The sequence below is a fragment of the Channa argus genome, chromosome 10 (assembly GCF_033026475.1).
Source record: "Channa argus isolate prfri chromosome 10, Channa argus male v1.0, whole genome shotgun sequence".
NCBI lineage: Eukaryota > Metazoa > Chordata > Actinopteri > Anabantiformes > Channidae > Channa > Channa argus.
The window spans coordinates 9,319,916-9,346,464 of NC_090206.1; the positions used below are offsets into that span (position 1 = coordinate 9,319,916).

Sequence of the window (26,549 nt, forward strand, 5' to 3'; positions counted from 1 at the left end):
CTTAATGAAACAGAGACAGTGACTGAGGGGCTCTGGAGCTGTTTGATGAGATGGTTCAATCAGAATGTGAATATCTCCCTCTATCTCCATCCCTTTTCTCTCTCGCATGTAAGTGCTAAACAAGTCACATTGGCTTTGGTGTGTGTGTTTGTGTGTGTGTCAAAGAAACAGAGAAAAAACTGAGAAAGCAAAGGAGGTAGAAAGAGAGAGGGCCTGAGGGCATCATAGGCCCTGCTGAGGAATGATAACTGAACTCTGCAGAATTAAGATGAGCTCTCTCTCTCTCTCTCTCTCAAACACACACACACACACACACACACACACACACACACACACACACAATTTGACACAGTTGCACAGTGCAGCTCGGGCTTCAAAGATGCTCAGCACCATTCTGCATGCAACCCCCCGTTGGCCAGATAAAACCCAGACAAAGAGAGGAAAGAGGGGAGGGAGAGAAGAGAACAAATTGACTGCTTCTTCCCTTTTTCTCTTGTCCATTGCTGGCACTGACAGAGAGACATGGCAGCCCAGCAGGCTGCTGTACTTCCATGGATGTCACTTCATTTCCATGTCTTTCACTGGTTGTCCAGAGAGACACAGATCGTATTAACCCATAACCCCCAAACACTGACAGTTACACTGATCAGCCTTCCCCGTACCTTCATAATGACCAAATAGATCATTTTCACTACACTATCCCTACTTTAAAAGGTAACACAAGCCCATTAAAGTCGGTTCACAAAAAAGAAAGAACATATTTTATACATATTTTCTGAATCATCAAGATATTGAATCATGTATTTCATAATGTATGCTCATTTTTTAACATTTTTTGCTATAATTTTGCTATAGTTTTTGTTTCACCCTTTCCTCCCAAAAAATCATACCCATCCACCCCCCCACCCCCCTCAGATTTCACAGCAACTAAACAGGATTGCCACAGTCCCGTCCCGTCCTCCAGGTTGCTATGATCCCCTGGCCGGGCAGACAAAGAGGGACAGACACGCTGAACACAGCACTAATCTACTATGGCAGACACACACACTTTCCTATGTGCCTGTCTGCTTTGTGTGAAAATTAAAGAGGTAGTGAAGTGATAAGAATGGAAGAGAGGGGGGAGAGGAGAGGTCCCTTCATGGTTTTGACCTCACTGCACATATTGATCACTTCTTCTCAGTTTCTTCTGCCAGTCTAAGCTCAAAATTTTCCAAATAGGTGGTGGATGGTTATTACTAATAAAACTCAAAAAAACTACATAAACTTTGAGAGATATTTAGCAGTATATGTTGCTAAGATGCTGCTAATGGCTCATATGATAATGACTAAATGCCAAATTTCTTATTCAGACTCAGGACAGGCCTTTGCACAGAAAACATTTTCATACATCACTGTAGAAGAAACACAGAATTAAATTTTTTTTTGTCCTTTCAGCTTATCCCATTAGTTCAGGGTCACCACAGTGGATCATTGTCCGCATGTTTGGCAAAGTTTTCATGCCGGATGCCCTTCCTGACACAACCCTCCCCAATTTCTATTGGGCTTGGACTGGCACTGGGGATGGGAATGGGCTGATGGGGGTTCAGTGTCATGCCCAGAGACACTTCGACATATGGGGATTGAACCACTGACCCTGTGGTCTGTGGATGTCTGTGGATGCCTTACCAACTGAGCTACAGCCCCCAAGAAACACACATTGTAATAATAAAATGAATATGGCCGATTTGTATTTCCCTGCTTCAGTTTCAGAATCCTGATATTGTACTAGTAATGTCATTGTTTATATGGCCCTTTGGATTCCCAGTGTTGCCAAGTATTATTCATAATTTTTACAGCATTAATGCAGCGTTAATGCATTTTGAAGATTTTGATTGGTTCATTAAATGTTTATGGAAATAGTGATAGTAAATTTGCATATTTCAAATTTTAGTTACACTCTAATGAGTTTCTATTTACTCTGAGAGAAGATTGAATGTATTCCCATTCCGCTGCTTGAAAAGTTTTATTTCTATATATATATTCTGCCTTAACCTCTAATACCAGAGTAAACATGTGATGTTGGATGAATACATTAATGTACCCGTAGCGAGGTGATGGTCGTTGGGTCTCGGATTCGGCCGTCATCATCTTTCAGGTTGTAGCCTTCTGGGCGCTTGTCTCGCTCACTGATCTTCCACAGCTTCACTGTTTTGTCTGGGGTGGATACATCACATAAAACACAGTTAGATCATGGCTCACCACAGTAAATCTCAGAGACAAGATGGATGCGGGGGGTTGGGCAACCAATCTGCCATGTAGCTGGGCAGAAGCCAGCGAGGATGATGAATGGCAGCTCCTGTGTAGATTCTGATGTCTTTGATATCAATCTACAAGTTGACTACATTTTCCTACTGCAGTGTATGCGCTCCCTGATAAAAGCCATCTGGGCACATTTCAAATCTGCCTCACATAAACATCAGTTACATCCCATCTTCTTGGTCTAGTGAAGGGGATGGTGGCAGCAGGGGTTGTTGCCTTTTTTCTTTCTTTTAATTTCCGCTGTGAATATTGGTGTTGGAAGAACAAGGCCATCACCACAGGACCCTCCACCATCTGCTCCAGCCACAGCTAGCACTTCTGTAGCAGCCATGCACGAAGACCACAATCTGCAAGACGTCTAACTGCTGATGCATGTGCCCTAAGCTAGTGTGCATTTATAGTGTGTGGTGGCACATTCTCTCAGCCACAACAACACCACATGATAATTTTAAACTTAATGAAAAAAATGAATGCTAGTAATGTTAGATAGATGTCAAAACACTGTCCACCCCAATATTTGTGGTGGTATAACTTGCTCAGCTAAATGAAACACCAGTTAATTCACACAAGTAGTCAAAAGTAGTCATCATCTGAACATTCTGCAGCATGAGGGATGATTCATGCCTTTAGTTGACACTACGCTGCACTATGCCCACATTCAAATATACTTTTATAATTTTTTTGCCATTTTGTCACAGGTGTCATTCCTACTGCACCATGGTCACCATAGCAAACTAACTGACCGTTGGTGGAGAGCAGGAAGTAGGCAGCATTCTGCTGAGGAAGCCATTTGATCTTATTGATCTTCTCTTCAATCTCCAAACTCTTCAGGTAGTCAAACTCCGGCTCGTGACTCTGGAATGTGCTGTAAACATTGTATTCCCCTCGACGCTGAGGCTGGCTCTTACTCTGCACAAGAGAGAACATAAAAATTGGTACGAGAGTTGAATTCCTTAAGGAGATGACGTTTGCACTTTCTATTTCAGCTAAAATTACCATTAAAATGTTGCAAGCACTAGGACTCCAATTAGAAAGACTGACAAACAATGTAGTACAGAATTAACCAAGGAATTAACCAAGGAATTCAAACCACTTTTGCAATGCTATAATCATCTTGCCTGATTATCAGGTTAAAATTTGACCAAACTAGAAAACTTTTAAAATCCTTGAAAATCTTGAGATCTTAACTAGAGAAAACATTAAGGTTATAAACATATAAACAATGCCTTTCCATATAATGTATCTACAATGATAGTCCCCAGCTGGAATAAATAGTTACAGTAGCTTAGTTATCTAACACCAAACTTTCAACAGAAGGGCAGCATGATTAGAGTTGCATTGTTAGCATTTCCTACCTCTTGCTCTCTCTGGAAAACAACCACTCTGCCTCCTTTGTCCCCAGTGGCCAATAGCTCCCCCGATGAGTTAAACTCCACCGTTGAGATAATGTCAGCTGTAACACAGGTAGCAGAGCAGAGAGGGGGAGAAAATGTCAGTGTGGACATGCACAAAGCTGTCAAGGTACCAGTCAGACAAAATAACATTTCAGTGAGATGTGGTAGAGTGACTTCTAGAAAACACATCATCAGAAGGGAGGGGAATCTCATGACAAACCCACAGTGGACTCAGGATACCCTAGTTTGATGAAATATGGGTTAGGACTAACCTTTGCTTGAGTCACTGCATGATATTAACCAATTCAGCCACTTATCTGATTGAAGTGAGCCAATCAATGTCCTTTATTTGTATTCCCTCTTTTTAAATGATGATGCAGCTACAGTAATAATGTCATTTATCTCTCTCCTTCTGGCTCCAAGACCCCATACTGCTCAGTGAAACTCCCGCTAGTTCATTAAAAACACAGTTAAAACCTTAACTGTGTTGCATCTTATGCATGTATCCACAGTTGTAAAAAGCCAACATTTCTCAGTGTCTCTTTAGAGCTAGAGATTGTCCAAAAAGTAACTACCCTTAAGGTAGCATTTCCTCTTCACCTCAAACACATACATCTGCCTGAATTTGTGTAGGAGAGGCTAATGGTGACTGTAATTATTATACAGCCTCGGGCTAAAAAGTGGAGAGCATAATGTCTGTCTGACGCACACACACACACACACACACACACACACACACACAGAGCACAGCAGAGGCTAGCCCTCTGTTTAACAGTGACAATAATATTAGACAGAGATAGAGACAGAGAGAGAGAGCTTGTTGTTTTGTACCCCCCACGCCCTCCGCGGACCTGCTACTGGTGGAGCGCTGAACAGAAGAGGGGAATGTTGCTATGGAGACGGTTTCCATCTCTAGCAGCAGTCAGAGGGGTGTGTGTTTGTCTGTGTGTGTGTGGTTGTGTCCGTGCACGCCAATAGCTCTCAGACTTAGTTGCTGATGCTAGCTGTAATTCAGCAGACAGAGAGAATACTGCAATAGAATGAAAAACCTGCTACTGCATCTGGGTGAATGTGTGCAGTTCAATGCACTACACAACTTCAGACAATAGAGTCCCCGAAGACAAGTTCATCTTTCCATGTAAGGCTGCTGTACATGATGGAAATGAATATTATGTCTTGTGTTTGTGTGTGTCCTTACCTTGTATTATTTCAATGAGAGAGCCACATTCAGAAATTGAGACCAGATGGATTTTAATGGCCAATGACATAAGGTAGAATTATTTGGTTTATACTCGAATCTATAAACTAATAACATTTCACAGACACTCTGACCTAATTACAGCTCTGGAGAACCCCACTGTCACACCATATTGTTGCTCAAACAGCATAGTTTTCTCTCTTTCTGCATCTGAATGCATCAACCTTGTGCTTGCTCATAGCCATGCAGTGATGCCCCCAACATGCACTAACACAGGTTCACACTATGGTGTCTTCCCAACAATGTCAAGCCAAAACTACTGGTGTGTATCCAATGAAATCAGCTTAGCGGTCAGCAATCCTAATTCAAAGGTTTTCTCTCTTTCTTTTTTGTCCTTCATTCTCTCTCCTGGATCCCTCACTCACACTTTCCTCTTTCCTTCCTTCATCATTAACACATTAAGTCACTGAGGAGAAACAGTAATTGATGGTTGCTGTTTAACGAGTTTTCACATGAATAAATCCTTCAATCATCTCACTGAATGAAGAATTGGATAGAGCCAATGAAGCTGAAACTCCCTGTAACATGATGGAAAGCGTCCCTAAATTAAGATTTTTCACATGCAAATGTATTCGAACTATGTACTCAAGCCACTGATGGAATTGTGTTTGAACATGCAGTTTTTTTTATTAAATGAAATCATAGGAAACATGATCATTACCAGTAGAGGTGCAGATGGGCAAGGTTTTCCTTAATAATTGTTGCTTGTATCAGATCAAATTTTTGTTACTTGAGAATCAGGAAGTTGAAAGTGGTGTTGAATTTGCAGCAGGCTGGTGAGTTGGCTGATCAAATGTGTACTTACACTCTCCCTCGCACACACACACACACAGCTTAATCAGCAGACCATAACCAGATGAAGCCTATAAATCCTGTGGCCAGCCAGGTCTGACACAGACAGGTCAGCGCTTCTTGATGCATCAGAGGGATGCTCGAGATAACACACATCCATCACCAGTAATAACAGACAGGACTGTTGGTCTGCTGTGTGTGTATGTCTGTGTGTGTGTGTGTGTGTGAAATAAAACAGGCATGGCAAAGCTCTTATCTGTTTCTATTCACCACAGCATGCAATATAGAACTGGAAGTCAAATCAGTTGGATGGAAACATAGATATGCATTGATTCTGGAATGGAAGCCATGTACGAGGTGCCCGAAGCACAGGGTGGGGGGTGGGGGTGAGATTATTGAATGTATTTATAGATGCCCGCGCATGTAACATCTATAACACATAACAGAAGGGGAGACTAAAAGAACCGATACTGAGCAAAGAAGTCTGGAGAGGGAGGTTTGTTGTAAGTAGGTCAAAAAAAGATTGTACAGTGAGCCTCATCGGTAGACACAAGCAAAGACTAAAATAGGAGCATCCTCGCTAACCCCTAGACAGTAGATAATCCTGTGAGTGGAATAAATAAAAAACAAACCGAGGTAGGATCCAGTGACAATGGAGGGTTGTGTAAGACACACAAAAGAGAAATGTTGTAACTGCATGATGAGCCAGTTGCATAGTGGACAGTAATTCCAGGTTAAGGGAAGGACACGAGCAACATAGTGGCTTGTCAACACCTCGTTAGTATTAGACTTGGAGAGGAGAGGATTACAGCACTTGTGCTGAGCTCCCTGCGTCAGTGGATCAGGTTGGGGGATAATTCTGGTCTGTTCTCGCACTCCTTCATTCGCCACTCTTGTTCCTACTATGATAATCAGCAATATGTATCAATCAGCAAGTCTTTTCTTCGAGGATCACAAACACACGTCTATGTATCTGCATATGAAGAACATTTCTGTGCTGAATAAGCAGCTGAAAGCAACGAAAGAGATCAATCACAATTTTGAATCTAGCCTGCTACCTACTTGTGTGCTATCTGCTGGCCATATGATTAAGGGTTTATTAGGCTTTATTAGCTGCATACAAAGCAGCAGAGCACAATGCAGCTCTCTTCAGTCGAGGAGGAGGACTCTTTGTAAGATGTGGAGTGAACAAGCTAATTAACCTGGTTTCTTCTGGATCAGCCCCGTGAGAATGAGACACAGTGTGTGTATGTGTGTTTTGTCTGAATATGTTGGTGTGTAGAATCTTGTTCAAGTATGCAGTATGTGTGCGTGCGTTTCTGTATCCCCGCACACCAGGGGTTTGAGGGTGAAATGGGCGAGACGTGTTACTGCTGCACTTCTCACACTTCATTAACACCTCGCCGTAGCACACATCTGACTACAGACACAACAAAGGTCAGGGCTAAACAAGGCAAGTGGTGCAGTGGTGAAAAGCGTTGAAATAAGTGATCGATTTCTGAGAGCTGCACTAAGAGGGATCATTTCAAATGCCTCTTATTTGGTATTCTCTTAGAAATTCAAGATGTAGAAGTGGGATGGTGGGGGGAAGCAAAGGCGCATAGAATTATAATCCACCGCCAAAACAAAAGCTGCCTCTCCCTCTCTATCTGTCTGTGTGTGTTGCTTTAATGCAATCTCTTTCATCTTCGTGCTTTCTAGGCTGTGAAAAGTGAATCAAAGATGAGATTGCAGCTGTACAGACATAATAAATCCTGTACCTACTGTGACCTTATAACCGAAACATGAAGAACTTCAAGTGATGCTGCCTCTTCCACAGGACACAGTAATCACATAATAAAACTTATAAATATATAGATATAGATATCTATATATGGCGATAGATACATCGCTGTATACAGTATATCCATCGGTATATATACTTATAAATATCCCAGTATAAAGTCCAGAAAGGTCAAACACTGCTTAGCCTTCAGGCCAGCAGTGCACCAAATGGCTCACACACTATCACAGCAGCACCTCAAATCCACTGATCAGGAAGCTGTTTTTCAATTGAGAAATATGATATTTTTGTAATCATCCTGGAGTAGTAATACCACGGGTATTCTTTAATAACTTCTCATTAAATTTTCATGGAGCTGCAGACTTAATAAGAAGCTAATCAGGGGATGAAAGCAGCTGCTGAATAAGGAGTGTGACTTGCCCCAACTTCACAGCTTGCCACTAAGCACCCACCACCCCCAATACACACATGCATAGACATTATCTTTCTTGCACCGTGTGCTGAGGCGGGGCTCTACGTTTTGAGTGTTTCGTAGTGAATAATGAATGGGACCTGGGGGTATGGTGGGCTAAGTCTTTTTATGCTGGGGTCCTAAAGTGTGGCCTCGGGCCGTTTGCCTTGGCACAGGCAACCAGGTTTGCCTCTGCTCTCATCTGCAGCAGCAATAAAGGCTGTGAGCTTTCTGTTATGGGACTGCATCAGTATTCAGCAGGGCTAGAGGGGTCACATCCTACACAAGCTTGTACTCACATCAGACAGATATATAAGCAGCAAAGGCGAGTAAGAGAGACAGAGAATAAAGGGGCGGGGGGAGAGAAAGAGGAAGGGATTACCTGTCCTACCAATAGATCTTTAGGTTATTGTTCTGGTGGCTAAATTGTAAAGGACTAGAAATCAATATCAAAGCAGACATTAGGAGGGAGAAGCAAGGTTTCCATTAACATTTTAATACAGAGTGTGATGTTGTGCTATTTAACAATTTCATCTATTATCGAAACATCCAAGGTGGAGATTATGAAAATGAATTCAGAACCAATGTCCTATGAATGTAACAGTCCATTGACTCAACACACAGTAATATACATTGCTGCAACGAAACACATACCATCCATCCTATCACCATTAGCAATGTTTCATCTACAAGCAGCTGGTGAATGCAAATGACACTGTAATGTAATTTTGTTTTATCTGAACAACATCGAGTTCTCTAGGAACTTTGCTTGGTTGAGAACAATTGCATACCTGACTACAGATGACCATCACAGTTTTTATCACGAGTGTGTGCAAAGGGGTTCAATGTAACCACCCACACACCCACTGAGGCGTGAGATTGGTGCAAGGCAAAGGTCAGCATGAGTGACATCATTAAAATGTGACATCATTAAAGTGTCCTGCTGCTGTGGGCAAGAGCAGCCTGAGGGAAATCCCTACCAGCTCACCACAACTCATCAGGGACTGTGTGAGTGTTTGCGTGTGTTGGGTTGGGGGGGGGGTCCGAACAGACTTGGCCCGATGGAACATGTGCACTTTGGTGAATTTATGAGAATGGGTAGTGGACCCAGGAAGCCGCCTGTGTGATCTTTGCCTGCATATCCACTTCATAGTACTTACAAGACACGAACGTGAATGGACACATGCACACACGTGCACACACACACACATGAACACACACATTCAAGATAAATGAGGTGTGAAGCTCAGTCATAAATTACAGCTATAAAACATAACAAAAGTAGAGTCCTTGTTTGAAAAGCACAGATGGGCCACAGAAGAGACAGTTCCTTTGCTTTAAAAGGATATTTTACAGCTTGTATAATTCGATTCCCCTGTCTCCTGATACAATGATTGAGACTTCGTGAAAGAGTGGGACAGAGAGAAGGAGACACAGGAAGAAGCGGGAAGAAGATCACCTCCTGTTTTTCTTCTCAGTGCACATATTATACAAAGATATCCATCACACCCACTCCTACCCCCACTTTACTTCCTCCCGCTATGAACCAGTGACTGTATGTTTAGCAGTGACAGGAAATCATCAGTAAGTGTCAAAGATGAGCAAATGATGATGCTCTCCCTCATTTAAATAAGAGAAAACCAGAAAAGCAACGAGAAAAATGAGACTTTGTTCCTTGTGTGCCTTGACTTTGCCTCTCTTCTATCCTGCAGTGGCACTGGTAACCTAAGCTGAGGGCAAATGGAAGAAACTGTGGTTGCTTTGACCCACCCTGCAGCCACATATACCCTCCAACTGCCTACCAATCCCGTCTGGTATTCTGTAAATCATTTGTGGATACATCATTTGAGTATTCAGATTTGCAAGGTTCCATCATACTTAGAATTCAAATATGTTTCTGTTTTGTCTGATTTTAATTTTCTTTTGAAATCTTATGGGAAGTGGGCGGTGAAAATGTGTTAAAGGCTTCCCCAGTGTTGCAGTGACTATTAATACACCTGACTAGTCTGTAAATAAAGCAAAGGGCATGATTTTACAACACTGATAAAAACTGTGCTCATTCTGAGAACAGCACATTATCTATAATTTACTTATTTGTTAAGAAGAATATAATTATTCTCTTCTTAACAAAGAGAAAAGTATAGAACCACAAGAGATCGACTTTTCTCTGTAGATGACTATTTTAGTACTCAATTCGTTTTTTTGTTTATTTTCAAGCAGATGATACCTCATATTCAGTAGTTCTAGCTTCTTAAATGTGTATATTAGACTCGCTTAGACTAAATTTAGATATGGGACTTCTGGTTTGAACAAATCAAGCAATCTGATTTGGGTGTTTAAAACATTAGGGAACATTTTTTGCATAACGTTAAAAAATATGTAACCAAATAATTGTGAAAATATCCAGCATTTGGATCATTAATAGACACTGACTGAAGTATTGTATTACTCTGTGGTATAAATATACTAAAAACTGTTTTAATCAGAGGCAATACATTGCATTGCAGCAATCCAGAATGACATTATGATGAGTTTAGTCTGTATAATGGAAACCCTTCAGGCCCCAGTGCTTTTATTGTCTTACTGATATCAGCACAGCACTTAATGTCCATAGCTGATCTGTATAACCACTAAATGGGGAGTCAGCTATGGATTAATAATAGCTTCTACCTGTAACTCAATGTTTTATGTTGATCAGTTATATGAGCAGCTTGTGGCAGATGGGTAGAGCTGACTGGTGGAACAGAACGGAACTACGAAGCATCAATAGGCAGATAATCAAGACGCTAATGTGTGATGGTCAGTGGGGAAGAAACACACATGCAAGAGCAGCATTCGTAGCTCTGATGGGAACAGCTATTGTTCAATGTTATGTAGATGTACAGTAAAATGTGTGTGGGGGTGGGGGGTTCATTTTGCAGTTTGCTGTCTCCTAAAATTAGGCCACCTTTCCTGTCTCGATCTCATTATTTCAACAAGTGAACACAGGATGAGGATTTTTTTCATCATTTTTGACTCCAGATGCTGAAGCAGCTGTATAAGGGTGCTTGATTCCCTTGTTTCCAATAGTCCATACAGATTAAAGGCCTTATTCCCCTTGATTAGAATTGATCATCCAAAAATAACAGGCATAATGGGAAGCCACCTAATAACCAGAGGTTAACCTACAAGCTGAATGCGTATGAAAGATGATTCTTAAAAGAGCTGAGTGTGTCTAAGCAGTTTCATTTATATTACTACAACCTTCACGAGTTGGCTAAATTGACATTAAGTCTAATACAAGAATTATTACATAATGACATTTTCTTTGATTGCTTTAATAATCCCAGACACATATTTTTGCTTTGATTTGAGCCTCCTCCTGGCCCCAGCCTTGGGTTATTCGCAGTGCCAGTAAAACAGATTAAAATCAGTTTGCACGATCGTTTGAAATACCTTCGGTTGCATAGTTGTGGTCGCGAAGGAAGCTGTTGTTGATTTTCCGGGTGTCACTCTCCTCCTCCATTGATAAATCGGCTGGTTCGGGATCCTGAAAACGTCAGATCTGCTCCCATCCTGCCGGGTACCGTCAGCAGGCGGGCTGTGGCACCAGCGGGGGGCCTGTCATGGCTCCAGATCTCCGGTGTAATCAACAGAAACACGATCAAATGCTTGTGGTGATGATGATGATAATGATGATCTACTGGCGAGTCCCGTCCAAACCTCAGGGCGCATCAGTGTCCGCAACGCACTGACAGTGTCGATTCCAAAGTGGATTGTATCGCCTAATTATTAAAACGCATTACGTGTTTTGCTTCAGATAACTAATGGACGCAAATTAATCTCCAAGAAATATACAAATACATTCGGTAAAAATGTGAAAAAATGTTGTGGCTTCTATAAGGTGCCTGAACCCGCAGCGGCAGCGCACTCCGTAAATCTCTGATGGAGGATTTGAGTTTAGACAGTCTAGATTTGCCCCCTCCCAGTGCCAGCGGGGCGGGTGGGATTATGCGTCAACAAGCTCCGATCACTTCGGTACATCCACGTCACGTTCTCCGGAGTTGCATCTTTGCCTCTCTGTGTGTCACCCGATCCTTCAGAGTCTTCAAAATCTTTTTCATTCATTCACCTGCGATCCGGCGCCTGTGGTCCCGGCGGCTCAGCTGACTCACTGTACCGGATAGCGCAGAGGTGTGCTGTACTGTGCTGCTGTTGCTACTGCTGCGCTTCAACAGAGGAAAGCCCCTCCCTTGCTGACCGGTGGCTGGCTCTTCAAACAACACAAGCAGCAAAAGTGATGCGCCCAGAGACCATCAGCCCGGTTAGGATTCCTGTAAATCTGACACCTGCATCACCATCCCTCCATTCTGCTGCAGAGGTGTCTCTACACTGCACAACAGACTTTCTGTGTTTTCCTCTATGTATGCTCACCAACAGCAGCAATCCATGCTGTGGTAAGACAAGACAAGCTGGATCAGTCATGTTTTAAGTAGAAAATGACATGGCACATTTCTATCCAAACACTGAGGATGGGAGGTTCAGATTCAGAGAAATCAGGGCAAAGCTATATACAGAGGAGCGCCAAAGAAACAGAGATGGAGTTTAGGAGAAAACTGTGACAGGGAGGAAAGAGGAAAAGGAAAAAGAAAAGAAAAAAGGCCCGACTTTGAATAATTAGATTATAGGGCCACCGTCTGGGCTTCTTTCTGGAAAGATCTCATTTCTATGCTGAGCTTAATAACACCACATACTGTACAACAAGCATTCTTCTGGCCAAGCTATAATCAGTGATGAGTGTATGTGTGTGTGTGTGCATGTGTGTGGTTGCATGTGCATCCCTGCCCTTATCAACTCACTTTACCCTAAATCTCTCTGCTTCCACAAAGGGACTGGGTATCTCCCCTTTACGAGCTTTAACACACATCAGCAGCAGTAAAGAGATTGTGGAGCCCCCTCTCCTAAATGCATTAGCGCGCTAATCCTTGGGAACATTTGCACACCCAATCCTCTGCTCCTCCACTAATGGGGATCTGGCTGTGAGGGAAGCAGGTTGCTCATAGAGAAAAAAACAAGGGCTTCCTACACATGCTATTTTACACCCCATCACCCTCCAACCTCCATCAGAATATATTACTAGGCATTATCCATGCAGGGGTATAATGAGGGCTCTGCGAGATCATATGATTCCCATGCCTCTATGTTTACAGTCCTCTGCTCCAATAATGAAATCTGCACAGAAACTCTGCCATCCTTGACCCTCTGAGATCTGACTGAACGGTCAGCGTAGTTCCCGTCTCTATCAATATTTAAACAGGGTCTACGGTTACAAAAGAACACACACAGAACAAAGACTTTGGCTAAGTTACAGCTGAGCAGCAACACCGAATTAACTCGAAATGGAATCAGTGTAACAATGGTTTCAGAAGAAGGAAGCCTCATGGATGAGAGGTTCGGGTTTGTGGGATTGTTTGAGAGGTGGGGCAGACAGATTAAGGGCAGGAGTCGAATTTAAAGGCACAGAGATATTCGACTGTATATTGAAGGAAAAGGCAGTGGATGCTGATCTGAGGCAGAGCCTGACATCAGTGCTGTCTCCCTAATACCATCCAGCATCTCTGAGCAGTCCCTGCTCAGTGTGCCTGTACACCAATCTCCTCTGCCCCCCTTAAGCTTATCTCCCATTCCCCCATCTCTCCTGCCAAATCACTCTTGAAAATGTGACACACTAGCTTTTGGGCTGGAAGGAAACATCAAAGAGCAACAATTTAGATTTTGGCTTAATAATTCCAAGTCCCATATAGATATTCTCAAACTACCAGATCTCAAGCTTCTGCACCACATAGTTCATTTTATGCTCTCCTCCTCTGGACCTTCAGCTACCTATTCACCTCTATTCCATCACTTTCGCTCATTACCCCCCATCTCCCACTCGGCTGGGTAGAGACTAGTGACAGTGCGTCTACAGCCCAGCTGCTGTGTGTCAGACTTGAGGGGAATGCTCGGGGGGCCACCAGACTTGGAGAGCGTGTCCTCAATTCTACTTGATTGTATGGACAAAGTGGGTTAAATTAGGCTCTAGCAGCACCAAACATAGGGACACAATCACATGGCAATGATATTTTAGTCATGCCCAATTGCTTTCCTTGATGTGTGGTAATTGCTTGACCTGGGGAAGCCAGCGTAGGGCTAAAGGCAGCAAAGGCGCTGTCTGCATACCAAGCAACATATAAGCACACACATGAACATATACTTCCACACAGATTATAGATATTTGCATACACAGCAGCTGCATAGCATGGTTATTCCAGCTTCACTGTAATAACTCAATAATGTATGGTTTAAATAAACAGTAAGGTATAGAATATTTTCATCTTTTTGGCACATCAATCCAAAATCTATCTATAACCTATATTGTTAATTATATTTTGAGATAGATGGAAGGAACAACTAAAAGTGAAAATGTATCATTGGGGAGTAATTTACGTATATGGATTTTATAGTAATTCAGTTTCATAGTAATAAGGTGTTTGTCATTAAAACCAATATAAAATCTTTGATACTTTAGTGAAACAAAAATTGAACACAATGTATATAATGTGTACTACCTTTATTCACAAAAATGTTGTATAAAGAAAATAATGATTTCCTATTTTTTCGATAAAAATATTTCCACATTTCAGTCCAGTCATCATGAGAAAGAATGGAAAATACATTTTTATCATGATAAAATTAGGATTTTTGTGGTGTCTGAACTGATAACATACACAATTACACTGACGCAAAACTGTTGTTTTTAACTAAATGTTAATGCTAACATGCACACGACAAAAACGCGGATGTTTGGCAAGTATTATGTTCCGCATTTTACCTTGTTTGATTGTTAACACGTCTTAATTAGCACTAAATATGAAGCACACTCGATTGAGATGATAGAAATGTTATTTTTAAGATATTTGGTCCTTTGGTTAAAAACTTTAACTTTGTGCTGATGATAGTGTTAACTAAACACCAAAACTGATTTATAGTATTGCCCACAAGTGTTTGATGCAGCCAGAGATGGTGCAATGTACTCCAGTAGAAATAACATGGCACAACATCTCATTTTATACAATAATCTCATGGCATAGTGTACGTCATCATAATACCAACCCTATGTCATATGCACAGCAAGCATGATAACAGTGTAATACACAGTGGTTCATAGTCCAGACGGTTGTGAAAAAAACGAAAGTTAAAAAGTCACTTTCTTCATCTTTACAACAAAAGTATGACCCATTTTATTAAACATAGGCAGTAACACCTTTTTAGTAGAGCTGCTTATATATGACATCATCATTTTGAGTTCTTGCTGATTACAAATCATCATTCAGTGGAAAGAATTTCGTCCTTTAAATGTCCATTCCTTGGATTAGCCATGCAACCCACCCTGGCATTAAGACCTGCTAAACAAGTGGGGGTAATAGGATTGTCCTGGCAATCCATCTGTCAGGGGACTGAGCAGCAGCGCACCGCAGGCATGCAGCACCCTGGCCTGTATACACCTGCTAAATCTGCCCTGTCTTTGCACTCTTCTCTGGAGATATTTATTCAGTATTAAAGCACCACCTCTGTCAGGGTAACACACAGTCATTCAAGTGGAGAAAATGCCACAGTATATAAGTAAAGTGCCGGAAAATACTCACTCCGCTGGCTGTTTATAACCTCTTTGCTTTAAAAATCTATTTAAAATATGGCTACTGTTCTGTTAATAGAGTACAGATGGAGATAAGTGGAGGTACAGTATGGCTGTGCACGAAACAGGGTGAGGGAGTGACGAAAGGGGATCAGAGGGCCTGGGAGAGGAAAGCAGAGAAAGATAAAAAGATGGATGTACAGTTTTGGTAGAGGGCATTAAATCAAGCCTAGAGGCTTTCCCTAAATCAGCAGGCTTTACTCTTGGTGCCATTCCAATTACATCAGGATGAGACTAATGCTCCATTGCTTCGAGACCTCAGACCAGCAGGATTGGATTTTCTGTTTCCCCATGACTCTCCTTTCCCCTCCCCCAACCTCCCCTTCTCTCTACCTCCCTTGATAATGAACTAATTGAAAAGAATGCATGTACAATGATTAGCGCAGGACGGAGAGTTTTGGATGAAAATTAATCAACTGAAATAATTTTGTTTGCAGGTATACAGCTATTTCTCAGACTCTACTACACCCCGAGGGTACACAGATGCCCACACACACAAATACATACACACATGCAGTTGTTTCTGTTGCATTACAGTGATTCAAGAAAGCTAGGATGACATAAACCCTACCCTAAAGGTGAATAGGCATGCACACATAGTGGGTTTAGATTGTTTTGTGAACACAGAGACTTGTCTCACTGAGGGAAAATTATGCCACTTAACAGAAAAATCATTGCATTGTACCTCTCTGGTTGCTAGGAAACTGCAATTGAACTGGCATTGCAATGCAGCATTACAGCTGTCTACATAATTGGACAATTAAGATCTTAAAATGTCATTATTTTGGTCATATCCATCTCAATCCATGTTCAAGCACATCCCAACACGTTTTCTACCAGTTGGGTTAATGGGCCAAACATGAGGAGTTCATGTTGGTAGTAAAGCTGGATTTCATTAGTGAAATGATCAGTGTTGCATTAAGAGCGAACATGCAGAAGTACAACAAAGCACGGCACCATTTCAGTTCCCTGGAAAGCCTGGACGGATTGCGTGTATTGTTATGTATGCTATATTTATCCGAAAGCCCTTTCCTATCTGTGAAGAGATAACCGACTGGTTAGTAGAAAGTAGGTTAAGTAGGTTAGTGAGTGACTGCTAAGGTACGTTTCCTATACATGACCAGAGATCCACGCAAAGCTTATGTTCGCAGAGTAGACGTAAATAGGTTAAAGGTAGAATCCACTCTAAAAATGGGATTCATACGGGGCAGCATGGCAGAGGCCAGAGTTTTTGTTAGACAGAAATGAACATTGTGATTATGAAACAGCCAAACAAACAAACAAAAAAATATCCAGATATTTCAGATTTTTTTATCCATTTTTGTTGTATATCAATAATAAACTGTTGAACAATTAGTGAATAATAGGGTTCATACATTTATTAGTCAATGAAATTCACAGTAATACTGCAGTAATTTTCAAAGTTGTTCATTTATGTAATCCAAAATGCTAAAAATGTAAATATGGTATTGTGTGCTTTGCATTCTAGTCTTAAGACATTTATTTTGTCTTCTAGCCAAATGTGATTGGCATTTGCCACTAGTTTATAATAAGCTAAATGATTTGTTAAATGACAAAATAATCTGTTCTAATGCTGCAAATAAAGATTGTTTTCATTTGAATTTAACAGTAGATTAGATTCTTCATAAATGAGATAACTTTTTGACCTATGAACTGTCAGAAAATAGCCAAAAATGTCCCTATTTTAAATTCCTAAAGCCCAAGTATTATATACATAAAAAAACATCCTAAAATTATCCCATCCCAACCTGGAAATGTTCTTTTCTTGATTGAATCAGTATGAAACTCAGAAAATGACCCAGTGTTGTACCAACCATTATTAGGTGATCACTGAATCTGTCCAATGTTACTAATGAGAGTTGCAGCAGTGTGGAAAAAGCCTAACCCCGAATCTGAACATATTCCCTCCCTTTTTGTCATCACAGCTTGCCAGAGAGGGTTCCCTGCAGCCATGCAGTCATGTTTCAACCCGCCCCATGTGACAACAGAACATGTTCTCTGTGCACCTTAGTTCAAGACTCCCCCACACACTTAAACATACACACACAGACACACACATGCACACACACACAAGCACACACACAAAAAAAAAATCGCACGGCTTTATTACAATAGTCCACACACATCCTTCATCAACAACAAAGACAAACACATACATGTCACACTTAAGGCTATAATCTCCAGGAAAATCCCATTTGGCAGAGCAGCTGCCAGCGTGGTTCACAGATAGAGTGTAGTCATGGTGCCCATAGGGTGGCAAGCTGTCCATCCACACTTTTCTATCAACCAGACATACACAATGCACCTCACACAAATACACACACACACGCACACACATACAGTGTGATGATAAATTCATGCCACTTGTCAGTCACTAGTCAGTGGGGTTGCCCAGCCAGTTTTCATTTGAACAGGGCTTGGTCTTACTGCTCAGTGTATTGATCTGAGATGAGGGATCTCTGTAGCCTCGGGCACTCACCACTGTGTTAGGAAACTGAGGAGACTGGCTGGCAACAGTAGTCTGTCCATCTGTCTGTTTATCATGCTGGCTGTCTGTCAAAAACACTTTCTTCTGAGGACATAAAAAGATATGCAGGTAATGAAACAATAAAATTCTATGAATAATGAGGCCATTTCATTCTGTCTACAGTATTAAACATTCAAATAAAAATGTACAATGTACTGTATGTATCGATGTATGTATCTATCTATCTATCTTTATGTCTGTCTGTCCGTCGGTCCACCCATCTATCCCTCCGTCTGTCAATTTATCTATACACAATAGAAACATTCGTTAGACATTCAATAGAACTTGAGTGTCTTCTACGTCCGTTTTTGAAAGAGCTGATCTTAGAGCACCACCATCTGGCAAAAGGAAATATTACATGTTTTGTTTAAACCTGAGGAAATTAATGCTACGTATAGTCTGTTTTATTTTTCATTTACAATAATATTTCCAAAAACTATATCAAACTTATTGTAATATTTAGAGTTTTACAAATATTTACAAATATTATGACAGTTTTGATTTAATTTTAAACACCTATTACTCCTCTCCATCTTATAACACTTTTAGAGGGATATTCTAGGGACGATCAATGATTTTCAGTGCCTTGGAAATTCTCTTGTAATTATCCCAACTTTTCTGGAATTGTTTGTAGTGGGTGTTTTTTTGTGGCAAAGATTTTTTTATTTATATAAAAACATCATGTTTGTGGACGTGAGCACTATACATGTGCTATCCTGCATGTCATCAATATAGGATCCATATTTTGTCCATCCCTGGCCTCAGTCACCAAGCAGAACTAATTACACCCATAACACAGAGGTCACAACCTGCCAGCTGATATTTTGCATCTGAGTATTAGCCAAAGATATATGAGGTCATACACGTGGGCACATGAGCAAACGCATACATTTCTCAGGGGAGTGGTGCTAAGGAGACGTCCATCTCCACCGACAGACGAGGCAGTGAAGCAGCCAAAGGAATGAAGAGCAAGACAGGGAGTCGGGCTGGGAGTTGTGCTCTCCAGACACGCTTTAGTAATCATACATTGAGCAAGCAGAGGGGATGTTTCTTCATGAAACAGCCATTTCCACAGGGCCAAGCCTCTCCCTGGTGCTAATCCAGCTTCTGGATACATAGCATGCTGTTTCACACTAAGAGCTTTTTCATGGGACTTACTTATACTTTGATTTTATACAAATCTAAATACATAATATAGCATAGCAGCAGACAGACTGAGTAATGCACAGACACACAAATGCTCACAATAAACATTTAAGTTTGGGGTAAACAGGACCCAACCCCTGTGCCAGGACAGCTTGGCCTAGTTGCACACCGTCAATACTAATGACATCAAGGCACAAAGTATCACTATGGAAACCTCGAGGCCTTGGCCCTATCCCACACTCCTCTGTACTACCGGAAGGCTGGAGAAAAGAGGCTGTCACAGACTTAAGGTAAGAGGAAATGAATACAGAAATTCAAAAGAAGAAGGCACTAATAGGAGTCAGAAAGATGAAGAGGGGGAAGAGAGGGTTGAACCAAAACTTCAGCGAAGTAAACAGAAAAGAAAGTGAGCGGGTTGTGGGGGTTCAGAAACATTGGTTGGTTGAAGCTGGTTAGGAGCCAGAACCGAGTACTTGGTATGAAAACAGGCAGAGCAGTGTGCCATAGCCAAGCCTGAGATTCAACTCTGCTGGAAAAGAGCTTCTTTTTCCCCCCAAATCTGCACTCTCATCTTCTCCCCTCCCCCCTTTACCCATCACCCCATCCATCTCCTTCTCCATTCTACCGCCTGACCGCCTCTCTTAGACTCAGCAACACTTTCAAACAGGCCAGATGGGCTCAATGAAATACACCCCACTACCCACAGCATCTAAATCACAGCAATGCTACTGCTCTCCTGAGCTGCTTCATTTCCAAGTACAGTTTTGCCAAAGTGAATACTACAAAACGTACTTGGAACAATGTCACTGTGAGCAGGAATGGTATAAGGCAATGTGCAGGTCATTACAAACGAAAGAAAAAACTTAATGCCTCTTAGGATAGATTGCTTCGGTCTTTTCAGGTCGTGGCACTCAAAAATATTTATTGTAAGTCATTTCCGAGAGCTAAATAGGCTGCTGGTCGAAAACCTAATTTAGAGTCAGTATTGTACTTTGTCACACACCAGGCCTCCAAACACATTTTATGTTAGGTGGGTTACAGAGGCATTTGGTCAGATCAATGTGAGCTAATCACTGAGAGCCAAGGTTGGGAACAAACTGAACATAGCTCATATATAACAGAATGGGAACAAACTTTCTATGTCTATCAACACAGTTTGTTGTTATAGTGATACCCTTGCTGTTAGGTACGTAGGAAGGTCATTTAAAGTGTTTTTTTAATTTTAGGTTCACGTCATCCTCTTGTCTTTTGCCTCTGAATATGTTGAGCAAATGAGATAACAAGTGCTGATCCCACAGAGTCTCATTCAGTCACGTCTGGATAATCCCACTGGAAAAAAGAAAGAAGTGAATCCATAGTATGCTAATGGCATCAGTGGTGGGATTTGGAATCTGTTTAAATTCCTGGGAGACAGAGCTGGTCAACACACAAAACACTCAACTACTTAACAAATAATTTAATTCTTTTAATTTGAAGTGAAGATGAAGATGTCTGGTATGATCTTAGACATACAGTATTTTGTCATCCTTCAGTCAAAATTAGACATTTGTGGGAGAATCCACCCTCAAACACACTTGACCTTTATAACCACACAATAACATGCAAGAATGTTACTCCTTCATTTACAGTTTATGTGCTAAAAACAAGTGGTTTTAAGCAGTTTTTGACTAGTAGCATTGATATATTGTGATAACAGCCATTGTTCATAGATTTCTCATCTGTCTGTAAGAGAGAGACTATAAGACCAGGTATTTTAATGGAAATGTTTTTAAAATCTTAAAATGTGGAGTTCCTTGCCCTCTTGTTGTCTACACAGAGGCCCCACAGGGATGCACCTTCACTCTGGTTCTATTTACTCTTTATACAAACAAAAAGTTGGTCATGTTAGATGAAGTATCAGGTGAGTGTGGATCAATTAGTTGACTGGAGACATTTCTTCTACTTAACACAAAGGAAAATACAAATTTCTAGCACTGTTACCATCAGTTACAAGCCGGTATTGCTGTGGACTGCACGTGCACAGAAATCCTTTGAAATGACAGTTGTTTCTTTTGTCTCATTCATAATGGATCATGTGATGTTTGAGTTGTTTGATGTCGGTTTGTAATTGTAATGGCAATTGTTGCAACAGATGCAAAAGGAATTTCAGAAAGAATAATAAATGAGAACTAACAAACCTACATGCTCTGCCCTACAACACTGCATGATACTTCCATTGTACAAATTAACTTTTACTGCTCTGCATTTAGTATTGTTTGACTGTTTTGTTCGTTTACTTTGCTTGTGCGAAGTACAAGTACAGGATAGTTGATTTTGTTGCTGTAATAGTACTTTCCCTTACGCTGCATGGCACCTGCCTTAAGAATGCTTATTTTGTTGTTCTTACTGTTTTTGTGGCATCTTCAATGGTTTGTGAACATCTTGCCAAAAAACTGCAGCTGAAAATTAGCCAGCTGGTTAACACTGGCAGACTTACAGAGATGTTGTGCACATTTGCAGAACTAAAGTTGCATGGGCCTAAATATAGAAAGACTATAAAGTGTAGTCCTGCAACAGTATGACAACATCAATGCAAGTATAATATTTAAATATTTAGTATTAAATTCAGTTATACATTGTTCTCTAACAAATCCAGTTAATGGCCCCAGTCCAGTAATCATCAAGATGTTAAAATAACTCTGCTTGAACAATGAACCATCTCATATAGGTTTTACACAAAAACTTCCATTTAACTAAAGCTAAAAATTATTAATAGCAACCTGTTCTAATTTTATTTAAATTAAACATTTAAAAATTGTTCATTGCCAGTTTAACGGCTCAAAACAAATATTCTCCTCTTTCACCATTCTTATTGTATATTGTAGAAGTTATCAGCCATATCACACTTCTTTAAGTTTCTGGTTATTTTCCAAAATACTTTAATTGGAGTGTCAAACGTTCCGAAAAAGGAAAGTTAAAAAAACATAAGCAAAACATATTTTTTGAGAAGAGGGATACTTCAAATAGACATGACATAAAGAGACTAGAGCCACAACAGTGGCTCTGTGAGGCAGTAGTGAATGTAGTGATTATTATGTTCACTGTTAGTTGTTAGCATGTTAACATTTGCAAATTAGTACAGAAAAAAAAGTACAGCAAAGTGATTGTTCAGATTCAGCCTGGACCACAATGGCAGAGCTTTTCAGTAGTGTTGTTAGAATAACAATAAAAATGCTAAACGAAAAATAAAACCTGAGAAAATTTTTAACCAAATAATTTACCAGTAAATCTGGCCAGAAATACCAGATTCATCAAATAAATGCCTGACTGCTGACTATTTTCTTTTGCAAGCAGTGTAAAGGAAAAACACAAATCATCCCTTTCGCTGTCTCTGTATTGAATTTATTCTATATAAATTCCTGTAAGATACAATATGGTGCCTGTCAATAGGCTACAGTATATATTCAGTTCCAGAAAGATTACAACTGCTTGTTTCAAGAAAAATGAAGATATAGACACATTAGCAGTAATTTATTGATCAGTAATACATGATTTTAAAAAACAGGCAGAAAGAAAAGTTTTAAGAAGAGAAGCATGTCCTGTAATTTGTGTAACATGTGATGACACACTTGCATGGCTCTTGATAAAAAGACTATTGATGTTTTGCTTTTTTACTTCCCACTATTATACTGGCTTAAATAGGCGTAGATGATGACTAATAATGTTCATGCAGGGGTACTCCACCAGCCTCCTTTCCTGCATGACAAGAACAGCTATAAATAAGATGTTTCTTGCTGTGTGTACTTGTATAAATGTGCTGCGTATACAGTTTGTTTATCACAAATTGTGAATATCAGAAATCTAAAACACTATAAAAAGAGGAGCAGATGGAAAGAGAGGGTTAGCTGATTTATGACTCATCATGTGACATGTTCCATCTATCAATGCACACAGTTTTGTTTTGTACTTGTGTGTGTACTTGTGTATTCAGGGATGGGGGCTGTGAGGTTGCAGAGTGAGTAAAACAGAGACAGAAAGTAGACACAGACTGGTACTTCATCCACTACTGCTGTCTGTTGCTTTATGCAGAAGCATTAGACTGTATTATTAATTCAGTGTTATGTTGTATGTGTAGAATTCATGCCACTATATCCTGTCCATAGTGCTGACAGAAAGAAAACACAACAAACACCTCCTCAACAGCTCTTTATAATTATTTTTGCTCCAGACTATGTTTTGGTTTTGATTCCTGCAATATTTCGATCTAAAGTTTCAGGTTATTCTGTGCGAGCAGGACGGTGATGACTCTGCAACAAAGTGTGGCTATTTTCAGAGGGATATGGAGACGTTTGCTGGGAAACTATAAATGGGCATTTAAATCAAGATCTAACTGAATAACTGAACAGCTTTTCCCCATGTTGGTATGGTTGGGTTTCTACAAGAAACTGAGATTCACCCCCAAGGGCCCCTCAGGTCATATAAATCTGTCTGTCCACCAGGCCAGATAGCATTGTTATGTTTCTCTTCTAGTCACACGTCTTGACTTTCTGCAGCATTTGGTTAGGGTACAGATAAACTACAAGTGTGTGTCCAGGCTTTGTCCTTTGTCTGTCCTATACAGGATGGGTGTGAGCATGCAGTCTTCCTAATCTGTCAGGAATCCTAGGAAACCTGTGGTGAACCCTTTTCTCCAGGGAACACTAAGGTCAGTCAGATCAGGGGCACTCTGAGAAATCAGAAAGGGAAACAACAGCTGGGTCCTCATGCTCTCTATCTTTTCTATCTGTAATCTTATTTTCTTATTAAGTCACAGTTTCCCTTAGAAAAATCCTCATCACATTCATAGCTAACTCATGGATTCATTTTCACACTCAAAACAGATTACAGGACAACTTCCTTGACTTCCTTTTCTCTCACCAGCTTTTTAATTTTGTAACAGGGACATGTGTTGTAATAGGACAGGGTAATGTTTTTCAAATATGTTTTTATAGTCATTCATTTTCACTTAAAGTTCTTTGTTGCTGGTGCTGCTCACGCAACTATACTAATCAATATTACAAGACAATGAACCCCAAGTTGCTCCTGATGGCCAGGCCAGCATCTTGCAGTTGTCTTGTTGTCAGTAGTACAGATTAGATAGAAAAGTGTTGTATATGTGCAGCTAATTTAGAATATTGTCTATGTGTTACACATCCAGCAGGTACTGAACATTTCTTCAAAGTTGTGTTTCTGGCCAAATGGTGGAACTGCATCCAATTCCTTTAACTCTTTTTGTTGTGGCCGTAAAGATAATGCAAGCAGTGAAGCTGAATCAAGACAATATTTTATGAATTGAATCTTCTGTAGAGTCTGGAGACAAAGTTCTGTGGGTCCATCACTAGGAGCATCCCTTTCAGTTATCCTTAGTATTTGATTCATCCGTCCATTACCCTGTTCAAGGTCGTGTGGGTGGTGGAGCCTATCCCACCTGTCATTGGGTGAGAGGCAGGGTACACCCTGGACACGTCACCAGTCTATCTCAGGGCCAACACAGAGAGACATAGACACACAGACAACAACTCACACTTGCACAATTTACAAATGGCCAATTTGGAGTCACCAATTAACCTAGCACACCTAACCTATTTTTGAACTGTAGGAAACCAGAGTACCTAGAGGAAACCCACACAAGGGAAGCCACAAAGAAAGGTTGATCCATTGTTAATGTAAACATATATATATTGTAACCATTTGAACAGTATTAATCATACAAAGGTTGATGTTGTTAAGGTTTGTGATTTCTGTCTGGACAATACATGTAAGAGAGGTAAGCCTACCACCATTTTGTGATCTTTTGTGTAATTGTTTAATTCTTATACAACAAAACCAAATGTAATTTTTTTCTGCCATTCAGCCATCCTTCCTCGTGTCCCTAAACTACAAAAATATTCAGTGTGGTACCAATATTAGGCTGACTTGTACGTATGATAACTTGTACAGACTTGTACATACTTTTTATCTGTGAATTTGTTCTTCTTTCAGTTGCATTATTTTAAATCCGTACAGTTGCTACCAAATAACACAGTGTTTTATCATCTCCTGTATTATTATCTCCACTGCTGCACAACCTCATTAAATTTTCATTCATGCTAGTCTGTTCTTCTAGCTTAACTTCACACATTTTTAAAAGGCTGGGATGCAGACAAGAAAGTCTTCCATTTGTATCACCAGAGTATGCCAAACACTGGTTATAGCTTTGCCAAGGGTAGCATAATTTTAATTGTATTGATTGTAGATGACAATGAAAAGCACAAAAAGAATAGAGAACATAATGGAAACCATTTTTAATTACATCAAGAAAGTATTCAAACCATTGCCATGTCTATACTAACAAGTTGCTACACCACATCAAATTATATCTCACACTGGTTTAATTTTCCCAATTATAACATTTGCACCAAATACTGATTTAAAAATATTTTAAAAGCAAACAACATAAAATTAAAGAACCTTGCCTTACATTAAGTTTCAATGAACTAATGTTATTGGAGCTCTGCACATAACAACCAATCGGGAACTTTTACAAAAACCACAGAAACGGGTAGATGGAGAGGGAGACTGAGAGAAAGAGGAAACCCATCGTGATGTTCTATATATATACTCCAAACCCAGTAGTGGCTATGTCTCTGAGCTGTAGCCTGCCAGAGAGAAAAAAGGCCCAGCAGCTGGGCTCCATAAGGAGCCTCTTTGTCTGGCTCTAAAGCTTCCAACAGGGTTATAGGCAATGCTGTGTAACACAGTCAGTTCAAAACACTGAGGATCACTATGATGCTAGAGGCCAGAGGTGAAACATTTACATCTTAAATCAGCGAGAAAGAAAACAGAGAATTGAATTACTGTGTTTGCTGTAATGATGCACCACCTCCTTTGAGGCTGTAAGCATGAGGAGACCCTCTGTGATGATTTCTTCTTTCCCTGTGTTCATGTAAGCTTACTGCAGAGACCTAGTGGGAAGTATTTATGGTAAGGTGACACTTTGGATAACACTGTGTGAGAAAGAGACTGATCTGTTATGGTGTTTTCTTCTCTCTGTTGAGGGCAATATCACATTCGTTTAAGTTCCCTGAGACTCCTGAGATCCACCTACTGAAATTCAAAGGAGACATTTCAGCGCAACTACATGTTGCTTTTACTTCATACTTATACA

At 40.5% G+C, this 26,549-nt stretch overlaps 1 protein-coding gene across 2 annotated transcripts in view; it reads right to left on the bottom strand.

Moving 5' to 3' along the window:
- Positions 1–26,549, bottom strand: part of ppp2r2ba (protein phosphatase 2, regulatory subunit B, beta a) — a 38,312-nt gene that overhangs the window by 5,982 nt on the left and 5,781 nt on the right. Inside the window, exons 1-4 of one of the 2 annotated variants that reach the window (XM_067517595.1) lie at positions 11,412–12,340; positions 3,654–3,751; positions 3,042–3,207; positions 2,081–2,193 (exon numbers count right to left, since the gene is read on the bottom strand). In XM_067517595.1, the coding sequence (XP_067373696.1) occupies positions 2,081–2,193; positions 3,042–3,207; positions 3,654–3,751; positions 11,412–11,481 (447 nt within the window). In that variant the 5' untranslated portion in view covers positions 11,482–12,340. Of the gene's footprint in view, positions 1–2,080; positions 2,194–3,041; positions 3,208–3,653; positions 3,752–11,411; positions 12,341–26,549 lie in introns of those variants that run through there. The other variant, XM_067517596.1, reaches the window with a different exon arrangement.